The sequence below is a fragment of the Pelmatolapia mariae genome, linkage group LG4 (genome assembly GCF_036321145.2).
Source record: "Pelmatolapia mariae isolate MD_Pm_ZW linkage group LG4, Pm_UMD_F_2, whole genome shotgun sequence".
Taxonomy (NCBI): Eukaryota; Metazoa; Chordata; class Actinopteri; order Cichliformes; family Cichlidae; genus Pelmatolapia; species Pelmatolapia mariae.
In genome coordinates, this window is record NC_086230.1 from 20,891,078 (window position 1) to 20,906,801 (window position 15,724).

The following is a 15,724-nucleotide window of genomic DNA, read 5'->3' on the forward strand; positions in this document are numbered from 1 at the left end:
GCATGAGTCCTGATGACACAAGTATGCATTTGTGTGCATTTAGCAGATACAAAGTGAGGTTGTATGTGTGTGTGCTTGTGTTTCTGTGTGCATGTTCACCTAAAGAGTTGAAAGGCTTAGAGCACCCCGTGAGTAAAGTTCACAGGAGTTCACACGGCTAATTAATACTGAGTGGAGGGGGCTCGTTAATCATACAGCTCTATTTGTCACACAAAACGCTCCTTGTCTATCTGAAAGTCTGTCCCAATGGAAACCTCAGACACACACACACACACACACACACACACATACATACACCTACTCACAACCTGCTGCAACCTGGCCCTTGGCTATCTCCCTCTGTCTGTCTCTGTCTCTCTCTTTCATCTCATCTATCGGTCTTTCAGTTCCCTCTCACTGTGTCTTTCTTTTCTTCTGCTCTTCCTGTCTTTTATCACTTTGGTGCCCAATCCTTTGTTTTGCATCATTTCCAATCCCTCTGTGAGTGCAAGCAAATATTTGACCATAATGCGCACACACAGAGACACACTCACACACACACAGGCTTTGTTTCAATACAAGCTAGTTTAGGTGTTATGCTGTGACTCGAAAAGGACAACGCTGGCTGCATCCTCAGTCTCTCGGGTGCTTTGTAACCACAATGTCAGCATTAAAGTAAACATGTCCATCATCAAGTTAATTTCATCTTCGGATATTTTTTTCCCTCATATAAAATTAGTAGGGCACCAAGGGCAATACTGCTATTCTGCATTTTTAAAGAAAGTGATCTGGATTTGATTCAAATTTTAATGCCATCTTTCTTTGATCGACTTCTACTTTTATGCCAAGTTTCATTATAGTCTTTGCATAATCTTGCTGACAAACAGAACAAAAATCAGCGCTGAAAGCATCTTATTACTAAATAACCGATCACTTATTGCACTAACAATTGAAACAGCTTATGTCAGGAACAGCGGATGAACTTCTCTATAAGCAATATATTACAATGAAAATAGCTCTATGCTACATTTTGCATGTTATAATACAGTAAATCAGCTCCTGTTTAAATCCCACTCAAACCTTACAGTCAATAACTCCCAGCTGTGTCTAAACAGTGTGTGAGTGGTCAGTGGAGTGGTTGGTTTGTTGATGCTGTACAGTAGTCCAGACGTTAGCAATGACATCAGCACTGCATATAGTGTATACCACACTCTATAGTGTATATAACAATGGACTGTCTGGGACTGGGACTAGGGCCCCCAGAAAAGTTAGCTAGACTTATTATCACCAAATTAGGACTGATATACTCCTGGATGCTGTTTTAAGAGAAGGTGGGAGAGACTGAGGGAGTGTTTGTCTAGCACTGACAGTTTTCCTGCACCTAGTGTCTGTATGAGTGTGTGTTTGTAAGGCATGCTCCACACATGTAAACTATGTTTTTCTGAGCAGGTGTGAACATAATATTATCTAGAACTGGGAATTTGTGTGAGAGAATGTTTGTTTTCAGTGTTTTAAATATGTGATTAAATGTGTCTGCTTCTGTGTTTGATAGGAGCTTATGTGGAGGAGCGCTGGAAAAATACAGTCTGGACCTGCTGATCTGTGTTCTGTCAAAGTCCAGGGATGCCTAGACTGAAGGTTTTGATGACTGCAGTTAGGCAGAGGAGAAAGACCTGGCATCTGGTGCAGACTTAGGGGAATGTGTGAGTGAGGCAATGAGAGGAAACAGGAGGGAATGTAGGAGTGGCAGAGAAAAAAAAAAAACAGGGGTTGCAGTACAACTGTAGTATTCTTTAAGATAAAGTCATTGAAGGTAATCAGTGAGAATAGCACTTTAATTGTTTCCTTTCCATTAAAGTGGCTAAGTCCATCAAGATGATGTAACTCATGACCATGGCAGAGCATTCCAGCGTGTCAAAGATGGCTACAACCACTATGACATCACCAATGGTTAATCTTGAAGCCTTGAGCTGAGCGTTTTGGCTGTTATAATTTTAGTGCTTTGAAACCAGATATAACAAGCAAGAGTTGAATTTGAGAGTGCAAGGTAACCCCACCCTGAAGCACAACCTGTTCCATTATCATTTCTACTGTACTTGGGACCAGAATGAATGAAATGAACATCATTCAGTAAGACTAAGAAATACATTAGATAAGTGTTTACTAAGGTCAAAGGTCAAGTGAGCAATAAGGGTGTTCTTTCTATGGACTTCTATACAAGTGTTCTATACCACTGCTGGCCATTAGAAAGAATGTAGGCTTGAGGCACCTTTGCACTGGCTTCTCTTTTCAGACCTTTTACAGCCTGTGAATAGATACACATGGCCATAATACACATTTATTAGGTAAACCTGTCCATCTGCTCAGGGTGGTCTAAAACTGGAATTTTCCCGCAGAACCATCTATGATGTGTGAGCAGCAGTTGAAAATGCCTTGCTAATGCCAGAGATTAGAGGAGAATTGCTAGACTGCTTCAAGGTGATGGGAAGGCAATGGTAACTCAAATAACCGCTCATTACAACAAAAGTATGCAGAAGAGCATCTATGATGGACTACAACAGCAGAGGAAACTGAGGCTACAATTACCACAGGCTCAACAAAAACAGAAGATTATAAAAATGTTACCTGGTCTGATGACTACTGATCTCCGCTGCGACACACAGCAGTAGGGTCAGAATTTAGGGTCAGAACAGTAGCACACCTTTCAGATGTGTTGTCATGGGAGATTTTCAACATGGATGACAATCTGCAGCAACTGTGTGATGCCATCATGTCAGTCTGTCCCCAAATCTCTGAGGAATGCTTCCAGAACCTTGTTGAGTGGAGCACCTCTGAGTGCAAGTTATGACGTTAAAAACCATTTAGGTTTCAAATTGAATCTTTTTGATTAGAATTTAAGGATTGTTTTTGTTCACCAGAGGAAAATAAACAGTAACATATTCCTGCTATAATTGAGTACGTAAACCAAGTTGGATTTTGCTCAGCAGGCTGACTTTAATCTTCATCTCAACAAATATTTATACAAACCTTGCTGGATAACTGTTTCCCCTGCAATATGGGTGACCGGGAACATGGCATCAAATATGTCACTGGAAGACAAAGAGAAAGGAAAAGAGAGAGAGTTAATAACGCATACCTGCTATTATGTTATATTATCCCACCAGTTTTTTGAATTGTTTGCTGAGTGTCATGCACAAATATACAGTACACACAAGACTTTTTGTGTAGGACTGGCATTATGGGAAAGACAGCAGCCATCATCACTTTGCAAACTCGATCAACAGGCAGAAAAGGCCAAAGAGACAAGCATGGGAACTCTGGGTGACCCCAATACACACTCACACACACACACACACACACACACACACACACACACACACACACACACACACACACAGAGGGAGAGAGAAGCTTGCACAAGACACATCAATCTGAATGTGTACACAACTGATTTCTTTGTCCTCATCCATATCCAGCCACACACCCATTATTTCTACTTAGTGCCATCATAAAGAACACATTTATGCAGTTATAACACACAGTTTAGTCCAACAAACCGACCACAGTTTATTTTATCATCAGTCTACAATATTGTACTTTTTTTTAACTCTCCATTTCTGAAAATTGCCATTGTTACTACTCTGTTACTACTGGTGTTTATTTTTGTTAAATAGAAATACTAAACACATCAGAATATTATCATCACATATAAGAATTAAAACACTTCAGCCCCATCCGCCTCTTTACATTGGACCGGTACTGTGCGCAGGCTTAACAATGACTGTTTTGTTTCAGCCCATGATCAAAGCCCATATCTCAGAGTGTATCTTCCTTTAGAGGCACTGAGAAAGCAAACAAAGTGATGGCTGTGTCTAAGCACTTAATTTCTGTTTCAGCCCAGCAGGGAAAGCGCCTGTTAGACTGTTGCTAATCAGGCTGTTTAAATGCATGAAGCCGCAAAAGATTAGAGCTCCACTGCTGGGATGTGTTGGGACAAGAGAAAACTAAGTATCCTTCCTCTCCTCCTCTCTGCCTGCCTCACACCTTCGGGGTATATTTATCTATCTAATCAGTTGCATACCACCCTCTCATAGAGAAATATAGGGAAAAAAAGAAAACAATAAAAGAGGGTCAGGCATATCAAAGACATACAAGACCTGCTGAGTGAATGTGGGACAAGTCAGAGCCCATTCTCAGTTATGTTTGTGTGTGTGAGTCTGTGTGTGTGTGTATGTGTCACTGAATGTGTGCACTTGAGCCAGTCTGTCTGCATCTGAGTGGAATACTGCCTATGAAAACACACAGGTTTGCGCAAAATTATGTGTGGGTGTTGAATAAGTGTGCACTCCTGACAGTGCACAAGACTACGTAGTATTTGGAAATGAAAAGGCTTACACAGCCAAACTTACAGCACACTACAAACATAAAAAAAATGTTGCTTTGCATTAACTTTGCCATTTTAAGAAGAAAAAAGAAAGAAACGTAGGTCAACAGATGTTGAGGAGAGATCTGAGGATGTTATTGAGTGGTTTGGAAGTGAATGGACCTGGCTGGTATTTGTTATGTGACACTGTATAAAAAGCAGACTTAAGAAGATGGATTTGGGCCAACTTCACCCACAGGTAGGCTCGGCGCATTGCAGCTGGCCACTGACTCACGCATACTTGAGGACAGGCAGCACACACAAACACACATTCAAATAACACACTTACTCTTTGAAGTCTGCACGCACAACTAAATGATGCCACACCCCCATACTACATAATGACGCATGCAACCAATCCACTCACAGACACACAGTTGTGTAATTTGCCCATTGATACAACAATGCAACAACATATTTATACAGAGTCCTTTCTGATGAACACTTGCATACTGGCACTGTGATGTGACACGCTCGCTCAAACACTTTGATGATGATGATTAGTCAGTCAACATCTGCACGAGTGCCCTCAACTCTCCTTGCATCTGTGGCCACCTGTGCTTGGCGTGGACTGTGTTTATTCAGGGAGCTTTTGAGCAGTTGGTTTGAGGTTATGTGCAATTTATATTGTGTGGCTTATGAAAATAATTACTTTGGAAAATGCCAGGTTTAACAATGTAGACCGATTTAGAGGCATTAAGTGAGAAAACATTGAGAAAACCAGGAGAAAGTGCTGGAAGTACTCAAAACTCCGAACTTTTTAAGTTTTGACAAAACTAGGCACATAAAGTAGACATAAGTGGCATCATGGTTACATTCAGCTGTGGTGGTGGTGATGCGTTGTTGATCACACGGGGCACGGCTAAGGAAGATGGGCAAGACTGGCCCACACTGCCACAGCAAGAGGATCAAAGGCAGTAAACTTGAGTTTACCTAATTACACTTGACCGCCTCTCTCCATCCACTCAGTACATGCATCAGTGAGCGCAACTAAGATGCATATGGAGGTAATTACTTCCCCTTGTCTCTACCCGTCTCTCTTTCCCTTTCTTCGTCCATGTCGGTTCCTGCTCGGTTTTTCTCTACATCTCCCATCTCAGTTACCCCTTTCTTCCTTGTAATTCTCTTGCTGCCCCACCCATTTCCCCATCTCTCGGTCTATCACCCCCTCTCTGCGTGTCTCAAATGAAGTGATTAATCTTGTCCTTTCCGCTACCTGTAGCCCCTCTGACCTTATGAAAAGGCAGAGCAACAGCACTAACAATGAGTGTGCTGTTCTGACAGAGACAGATAGAAGGAGAAAGAGGCAGAAAGAGACCCTGCAGACTGTGACGGGCCTAGGAAGCTCACCTCCACCCAATGGAGGGAGACAAAGCTTCTGTCATGGTTGAGCTATGTGGAGATTCTTCCTTAAAACATACACATGGATAATCATTCACTCGTCCATGTGTACAGTGTTAAAACAGACCAAAAATTTCATTCATGTAAAAACCCAGATGTTAATTACGCTGGTAACACTGTCACATTAGTTTGATCTCATCTGAATTTTTACCATATGTCCACACACACACACACAAATCATGTGCAGTTGACATCACATGGACGGCACATTGCCCATATGTGTCTGTTTGTAGTGCCAGAAGCAGGTGGAGATGACACCTGTGGAATAATGTGAGTATAAAAATAAAGCAGCAGTTCAAGTTCAAAGCAGGGACCGCTAAAGCCAACAGATCAGCACTTTTATCTAACAGCCTGCATTAAGCTGTGTTGCGCTGAATGTGAAAGGCTGCAATATGTACGCACATTGAGCATGTGAATTCATGCATGTACTGTGTACTGTACATGCAGTTGTGGGAAAAGTTTTTACACTCCTTAACCCTCAGACATGCCCTCAAAAGTTCAGCAACAGCCTATTATTGTTCTCAAACACCCATAAAAATGTGGTTAGCTTGGAGGGATTCAGTCATTAATAAAATAAAATTAAGCCCTCCTTGTTGTAGCTGGACTGCTTGTTGTTCTTACAGGTTGACAATGACAGACTCCCTCTTCGCTCTCCTCTTCCCTCCTTTTTAATCTCTTCTACAGCCCAACTGTTTATTTGTTCAGCAGCAGACATCTTATCTTTACATTACTACATCAACACACAGCGCTGCCATTATACCATTAACACCAAAGGCCTCTTTAGGGGTACGGCATGCCGCCACGTCTTTGTGTTTCTTAATGGGCCGCAGAATGTTGAGTTACACAAGTCCTTAATGGGGAGCCCATCCAGTATGCTCTTTGTCTGGGTAGGAGAGGTTTTGCAATATCTGAAATAATCAACAACTCCACCACATACGGGAACTTCCCTGCTCCAAGTTGCGTCTCAGCTTGGCAGCAATGTGCCACTGGTTTGGCTGTTGCAGTGTTCATGCCGTAAGTGCTTGAAGGATTAATTTCCACTGCCACAGTTGATAGTAATTCAGACTGCTGATTCTGGCAAACCAGAACAATAGTCTTTGTTTTGCGAGTCTAATCATTTCCATTATATAAGCAATGACCTGGGGACACCAAATGTACACTGGCAATGAAAGTTAAAAAATGACTTCCTATGGTAAGACATGTTACAGCCACTAAGATGCAAGTGAAAGCAGTGAGATGGAAATGCACCAGAGACAATGCCAACATCATTATACAGGTTATATGGCTGTACTGTCTGCAATTTGGAGTCCAGAACAAATTTCTTCTTCAGGGACAACAAAGTAAAGTAAAGTAAAGAATGTATGCTGCATACATACTAGTCAACAGAAATTAAGCCACTAAGGGGCAGGTTGCTTAGAATAATACACACAACTGCTCTGAGTTGGCAGCTCAGCCAACAGTCAGGATGATGTGTAAAGCAGGATATTCACCAATATGATCATATGCATGTAAAATTTAAGTTTTATAAAGACCATAATAAGCTAGAAAACCGCTCTGTGAGGCTGACCAAGCAGTGTGACATTTAATGTTAGGCACAGACAGCCAGCGTTCCTCGCCTTAAAACAAGAGCTCACAACCAGCGAGCTCCGTTACCTTTGACACAATTACTTCTTTAAAAAAGTACAGTTCATCTGTAATTACATCAACATGAAAGCACATTCCCTGACAACAAGCAACAGTATGAGAGAGTGAGTGAGAGATAAAAAAGGAAGAGATGAGGAAGGATTAATCATAAAGCAATGAAGCATTCAAGGAGAATATTTATGACATAAAAGCTCCAAGCGCGCTCCCTTATTCATCACGAAGCACCACCAGCAAGTGGAAGAACCGGGTCATGTCAGCTGCTGCCAATTTCTTCACACTGGCCTTAAGACTCCTAAGGAAACTGTGTCTTATTTGATCAAAACAAACCACAGATATCCCCTCCAACCAAATCAAAAGTGTAATGAATAGCAGTACAAGAGCAGGCTAAACATACTCAAAGATTTTACTCTATTTATAGTATAAAAGTTACACTATAAGTAGTATAATATGTAAGTGTATATTAAATTTAAAGCTATAATACTTAAACATAAAATTATATGCAATGTTGAACATTTCCACTGCAATTTTAACGATTATTTTTCAACATTTTTACACCTACTGGGATGACTGGAACTGAGTACACAGGAAACCTTGCAGCACAGCACAGAGGTGGTCCCAGCCATTCATGCATGGACATAACAGGTCATGGCTAGTGGCAATAAGCACTTAGGGATGGTCAACAATGTGGGAGAGGAGGATGCCAAAGGCAGATGACAGGTGAGAGAAAACATTCATTTTTTCTAACAGTCAACTAGACTTTGGATTTGGTAAAGCTCTCTAAAACTCCAGATCTGAATATTATTGGTCTACTGAAAAAATAGAACGTTTAAAATTTCTCCATACAATTTAACAGACTAATATTTTTATTTTAAAGATCTGGTGCAGTCTCACATTCACATGGTTTGAAGACTCAGATAGCGTGCAATTTAAATAGTGGAAACCAACAGAGGTGAGGGAGTCCACTGTGTTAAACTCACACACCTGGCTCCACAGGTTTACAAGGGGTGTAAACGTGAATGCATCCTGTTGCTTAAAAACGTAAACGCATCCGAGTATGTACACACTAGAGAATCTAACCACCTAAGGGCCAGTGCATTTATGCTGGTGATCTGGTTGACCTGCAGACTTTTACTGAAATGCTGATGAAGGAAACTGTCATTTATGCACCCTGCACTGATTGGACCACCTGAGAGAAAAAAAGAAGGGGTTGAAGACAGACTGTTAAAGTCTAAGCATGTATGTAGGCTCCTAAATCCAATTTATGTGACTTTAAATGTACTCAAATGCCATGGTAAGGCAACATGATTTAAATTAGTTGTGTTTACTTTTTACTTTCAGACATGTTACACAATATGACATTTATTGACAGTGTAGGTGAAGTACAAACTGAACATCAATGTTACTTTATAAGAGCAAAACTTTTCTGATTCTGAACTGTCAAAAACATACTCGGCTAGTGAGCAAACTACACAGAGTGTTTGACAAAGATGTGATATACAAAGTGCCATCATGCAACTGCACTGCTCACGCTTTGGATCCAATCCATTGAAAACTACATTTGTATAACAGAAGTTGTGCATTAGTCCAGTTACAGAACAAAGATGCAGCAGAGGAAACTACTGTAAAATCCACCTTATACAACTTTAGACCCCAGCAGTCATTCTCCCAACTGACAAAAAAAATGACAAAAGGAACAAATAAGTAAGAGCCCATGTTACTATGGTAACAGGGACAAAAAGCCAGTCTGGAGGAAAAGTCTAACAGACACAGTAGCTTTCCTTAAACCTTTGAACTTAATTGAGTCAGTCAGATAAAATATCAGGTTTAACTGAACTGGAACTGGCGCCTTAAACCCTGCCAGACTGTGGATGTCCATTTCAGATGGACCAATATGGCCTTATCACCTTCTCACATGCCTGGGACCTACAATAGCACCACTTATTTCCTCTCACCTTATTTCTTCTTGCACAGCGATGTGAAGGTTTAGCGAGAGAAACCACAGAGTCAAGTTTCTTTATGAGTTTTGAGAAGCATCCAGCAGAAGCAGGGAGTACCAGACAACTTGGGACTTCTACCAGACCAAGCTTAATCAACACCTTGTTAACACACTTGTTTTTAAATAAACATGCAAACATATACGCATATACATGCTTACAAACCCTATTTAACAAGAATTTCCAAAGGTCTTAAGAGCTACGAGTGATAATTGTGTAAAAGTAGAGCAATCTCATTTCCCCTCCATTACTGCTGCTTCAAACGCTCTCTCTCCCAGCACGCACAGAGCAAAGGTATACACACTCGGGTTGTCATCAGGAAGGTGAGAGCCAGTGTTTCATGGCAGAGGAAGAAAGAACCAGACTTAGGAGAAAGAATAAGAAGTTGATGGGAAGATGTGAGGAGAAAATAGGATGTATAACTTTGGCTGCTTCTTCAACGTTAATTTATGCCCCAAACTTCACAAAGTTTATAATTGTAACTTTTTTTATTTTATTACAGGAAAATGCTGAATGATTTCCAGGGGAAAGTAGCAGTCCTATATCAAATGCTTTTTCTCCTTCTTTACTGCATCTTGTTTTCCAAATCTGAGCTGGATTAAGAAAATTGATTAAAACTTAACATTCAATTAAATTTCTGACTATATTGCTGGCTTTCTGGTGGCACCGGAAGAGAATTCCTGGCAAACTTTTAATGGCCCACTGTGTGTATTGTACTGTGTGTAAATGTGACAGGCTGTCTTGCAGGCATACCTGATGAGCCAACACATACCACCTGCTGATGCAGTCATGATGTCAGCCTAAAAACATCACAAACTTGTCCAACCCTGCTGCCTCGCCCTTTCTCCCTTTTCCTTCCTGCATTTTCTCAGTATAATAGTTAGGCTACTGAGCTACTGCTACACTGTATTAAAACTTATTTTCTCCTCTGCTTATTTTAACTAAGTTTCATCATCCTGTCAGTGCAATTCACATTTTCAGTACTGGATTTTCACACCTGCCTAATGCCCCCTTTCTCTGTTCATCGCCACAGGGCAGGAAAAAGCGAGCTCTTCCTCCACTTGAAGAGAAAAAAGGGTCAGGCTGAATCAGGTGCTGACAGGACTAAGCCTCTGCCTCTCTGATGTGTCTACAGGGTAAATGTCACTGGAATGAGTGAAAGAGAGCGAGTGAGCCGTACTCTTTTCCTCTCCCAGCGTGCACAGACACAAGTAATTATACTGAATGCACACAAATAATACAGTGTAAAGCTAAAATAACCCTATACATTTTGCAGAGAAGCCAAGAGCCATTTCTCTAATACTCACACACATACACGCATGCACATGTAATCTTGACATGTTGCCTAACATCAAAAGGCTCACCGCTGTCCTGCGGGCATGTCTTTTCCTTTCCACTCTCCTTCCTCTGTCCCTCCCACCTTCCAGAAGACAAGAGCTAAAACAAGATAAGCATTTGAGAAGCAGATCAGGATGCAAAATGTCCTTTGTTGGGGTTTAAAGCTGAGAGGTGTTTACACAACATTGCACATTACATATACGTGCTCGAACACATGAATGAAGTAGAGACAAAACTCTGAAAACAACCTGGGGGCCCTAAGCAAGATCAGATCACTAGGAGGAGAAAAGCAAAGGAGGAACTATTAAGGACTGAAGGACTATGGTGTTTTACATAGTGTGTGTGTGTGGTTATAATTATCAACCTGCACAATGGGCAGTGAGGTCATGGTGCACTGGGTGCTTCAGAGGAGAGAAATTCACTAGCTGACATCTGACTGACGTAAGGCCGTTCCAGCTGTAAAAAGCGCAGCTACCTACCAACTTGTATATAATATGCTAAAACTACGGAATGCACAAATGTTAGACAATTATTAACCAGAAACAAACAGAACACTTCACTCGATACGAGAACCACATTTTCTTTCACTAAACCTTTCAAATAGGGAAATCATGTGTAATCAGAAATACTCATTATCCTTGATATCCTCCACTTGGTAGTAGCACTGCAGTGTAGTGGTTCACACATCTGCCTACCAAGCAAAAGGTCCCCATTTCAATCCTGGGAGGAGACACAAATCCCTTTGGTTTTGTGGCAGGAAGAGCATCTGGTGTAAAAATCTGCCAAATCAAACATGTGGAGCGACCCACTGTGGCGACCCCTTGTGAATACGGGAGCAGCTGAAATTGGGTTTCTTCTGCACTCTACTTAATGCCCTAAATTAATATTCCAACTTCTCTGGCTTGAAGCATTCTGGCTATCAAAACACCAAATTCAAGGGAGTAGATACAAAATGTTCTTTCAACCTAGAATTTATCAACACTAAAGGAACCCAAAAGTGAGAGAGAGTAGATGCTGACATCAACAATTTAAAAAATAAATACATTTGTCAGTTTAGGATTCTGTCCTGAAAATTGTATGAACCATTCTCAGTTTTTATTATCAGTGTTTTTCCTGTATTAGGAATGGATATACTCTGTTTCTCTCCTTCTCTTCCTCTCTCTCAAATAAAATCATGTGAAAAAGAAAGTTTTTAAACTCTATGCAAAGCTGTAAGTACACTGTTACTGCTTCCATGGGAATAAACACGCTAAGTAGCAGCCAGATGCTGTTAATCAAATGCACGTCATTAACTGTTCATCAGCAAATGTGAGCACCTCCATAAAAGCAGACATTTTGGCAGTTTGCTGTGCTGGAGCATTCAGGTGTGCACCATAATCTTCCCAGGAGTGGACGTCCCAGTAAAATGTCAGACCGTGCAAAGCTAAGAGAAACTGCAAAAATCCCAAGAGCCCCATCTCAGACTCTACAGGCCTCAGTACAATTAGAGAGAGACTGAACAAGTATGGCCTGTTTGGAGGATGTCCAAGAGAAAGCCTCCTCTCTCTAAAAAGAACATTGCAGCAGAACTTGTGTTTGTAAAGCTGCAAAACTTCTGGAACAATGTCGTTTGGACAGACAAGACCAAAATTGAGATAATCTGATCATAATACACAGCATCAGGTTTGGCAAAAACCAAACACAGCATATCAGCACAAACACTTTGAACCACAGAAAGCACAGTGGTGGAGGAGTGATAATATGGGCTTGTTTTGCAGCCACAGGACCTGAGCACCTTGCAGTCACTGATTTGACCACTAACTCTTCTGTATACCAAAGTATTGTAGAGTCAAATATGACGGCTAAAGCCAAAATTGGGTGATGCAACAGGATATCACATAATTTTGGCTAAAAAAAGAAAAAATCATGATGTTGAAATGGCACAGTTAAAAGTTCAAACCTCATCTGGACTGAAATGCGGTAGCAAGAGACCTCTGCATGAACGAATGCCCACAAACCTCAATGAATTGAGGCAATGTTGTAAAGAAGAGTGGGCAAAAATAATGTAAGAGACTAAAAAAGTCATACAGAAAACAGTTGCATCAAGTTACTGCTGCTAAAGGTAGTTCTAAAAGTTACTGAATCATGGGAATTGCTTAGGTTTTTACAGGACTGCACATACAGATTTGTCTTCATTTCTGCCCTTACACTGCAATACATGATACAGTCTTGCAAGCTGTAAATTGATGACATGCAACAGATCTTTTCAAGTACTCACTGTGTACAAAAAAGCAATTTTGACACATTTAACTGAGCAACCATGATAACCCGCTTGATAGCTCTGTTCTTTGATCTTAAATCATTAGAGGAAAATATTTAAAGATAAACCACTGTACTGTGGCCTAAATTATGCTAAACAACCTCTATGAGATGTCCCATACTGTAGCTTATCAAGCATGCAAATGGGCCAAGCGCCTCTAGTCTAAATAAAACTCAAAGAGAGTGACACCATCAAACCAATGAAGAGGTCATGGGAGAATTAACACACTATAACAAGACTGTTGTCTGTTCCTGTGCACTGGAATCTATCGCACTAGCATAGACAAAGCAGACGGGATGTATACAATAGGAGGCCATGGGCCAACTGAGCCTCTTCTGTAAGGCGCTGGGCTGCTCTGTCACAATGTGGTGGTCAGTGTGTGGGCAGTATTTTGGGAATGGCTGAGCTATAAAGGCACTGAAGGGTTGCAGGAACATCATGTCCACACAGCAGGGGCAAGCACTTGCTACAGTGACATCCACAAGCCCACTTTTACCCTACGAATGTGTTCACATGAAATGAAACCTGACACTGTGCACAATAATAAATGACCTTAGGTACTGTTAATCATTATGGTATACACACAGAGGCCTAAAAGTGCCAACTTCTTTGGTCCTCTTCACCACTTATGAGCCTAATTTCGTATAGAGACACTGCAAACGACTCCTTGCTTCTTCCACTGTGGACATTTGATGTAGCTGATGCTCAGGTCCAAAATATAACTGTTTTACTTTACTCCAGCACAAACATGGATATGAAGTATGCATTCACGCATGAAAAGAAACACAAATGCACAGACCAAATTTGTTTGTTTTGTTTTTTGTTTAAATCATTACGTACATGCACACAAAAACTCCACACACCTGCAAACACACAAAAGACATACAGGCAAATTCACTCATACAAACATCCTCACAGTGATGGTATAAGCAGATGAAAGGGCAGAGAAGAATTATGCGAGTTGGAAAACAGTCCTGCACAGACTCTGGGGTACATCTTGGAGGGAACACAGCTTTCTAAACGGCCTCTAGACACCATTACTACTCTATTACTCACTACTTTATGAAGAATTTGATGAGAATTGGATGAAGTGAAGGATGGAGAGAGATGCCGGGTTGGAAGAGGCAGCAAGGGAAAGGTTGGGGAGACAGAGAGAGTATGAGAGAGGACAGAAGTTTCCAGCTTTCTGTGCGGATGACTGTGTTTAACTGTGTTTGTGCATGCATGTGTGCACTTTCTGACGTGCATAGCTGGATGTTTATCTGCACTAGCATGCAAACAAAAAGCCTGGCTGATATGGACTTCCTACGAACGATATGTTTTAGTGTGTGCACTGTTATTTGTATGGGCGTAAAGGTGAAGTTGCCTCAGCTGAAGCAAAGATGTGATATGCTGGGGGAGGTGAGACTAGCCTGCTAGTTCGCTAAGGGTTGGATGGTGGTGGGGAAGGTTGGGGTTCAGTCAGGCCTGCAGGTCTCCTGTGGTGAGTGACCTCATCGCCTGGCCTCTGGTATTGTGGGAGCAGCACAAAGCCATGCAGGGGACAGATAGAAGACTACACATGAATGTGGGGGAGGGAGTGGATGTGAGTGTAGAAGAAGATGCGAATGAGCCTGCATGACTGAGAGAGGGAGCAAAACAGGAAGAGAAAAACGTAAAGACAGAGAAAGTAGTGAATTCTGAAAAAGGGGGGAAAACGGAAGACCACCAGGCTCTCAGGGAAAACAAGCATAAAGACACACAGAGTGTCAATGAGGGGACCAACAAGAAGAAATACAAACACATTCAAACAAACAGACTAAACAGCACACAACACAAACCTGCTAATTTGTTCACGCTGTGTACTGCCCACCATAAAATACAAATCATAGACACAGTCAAACATCCTCACTTTTCTTCACCCGAACACACAAAGAGACACGTCCTCACAATCATGGGAAAAGACACACAAAGTCAATGGGATACTTCCTCAATAGTCCTAAAATCTTGAGAAAAAGAGATTTGGGTGTGAGAAGACTCCCACATAGTCATCCACTTAGCCCTTTATTCTACATCCTGTTTACCCTACACTGCCCGGAAGTCTGCTGGGGTCACCTAATACAAGTGTGCATGCATATAGGCAGACACACATCTTGTATGTTTCCAGTGCAACAAGTGTATCTGTCCGAGGAAAAAAAACAATGAGCCCAATGATTGTTATTACCTCTTTTATCTCTGTGTGGCAAAAACACCCCCTAGGGGCTGCAATGTGGTAACAACATACTCAGCTTCACTAAGTGGATGCTCATGTAAGAACTGTGTAGATGAATTGTGTGTCACATCTTAGCAAAACACCCTTTGTAATTTTAGAAACATCTTTCGTGTATAACAGATATTAACGCACTGTAGCACAAAGCCCAATTTCCACATCAGATCAGCTGAGCTATCAGATATGATGATGACAGTTATGATCATCTGATTAGGTCAGACAGTACATTATCTCCTCTTGCATCCTCTCCGTTGCTTTGTCCATTCACACGGGCCTTAAATAAACTTCCGCTGGAACACAAGAGGAGACAGAGCTCCCTGAGGCCCTTTTAGTGCCTTTCCCTCCGCTCTTGTTTATATGTTTAAGTTTTCTGTTGCTCGCTAATTTATCTGTTAGTT

The 15,724-nt window shown here is 41.4% G+C and overlaps 1 protein-coding gene across 4 annotated transcripts in view; it reads right to left on the reverse strand.

Annotated features, from left to right (window-relative positions):
• Positions 1-15,724, reverse strand: part of prkar1b (protein kinase, cAMP-dependent, regulatory, type I, beta) — a 65,487-nt gene that overhangs the window by 23,969 nt on the left and 25,794 nt on the right. For all 4 annotated transcript variants that reach the window (XM_063471838.1, XM_063471839.1, XM_063471843.1 and 1 more), the window contains one exon: positions 3,007-3,068. In XM_063471838.1, coding sequence (XP_063327908.1) covers positions 3,007-3,068 — 62 coding nt within the window. The remainder of the gene's footprint in view (positions 1-3,006; positions 3,069-15,724) is intronic.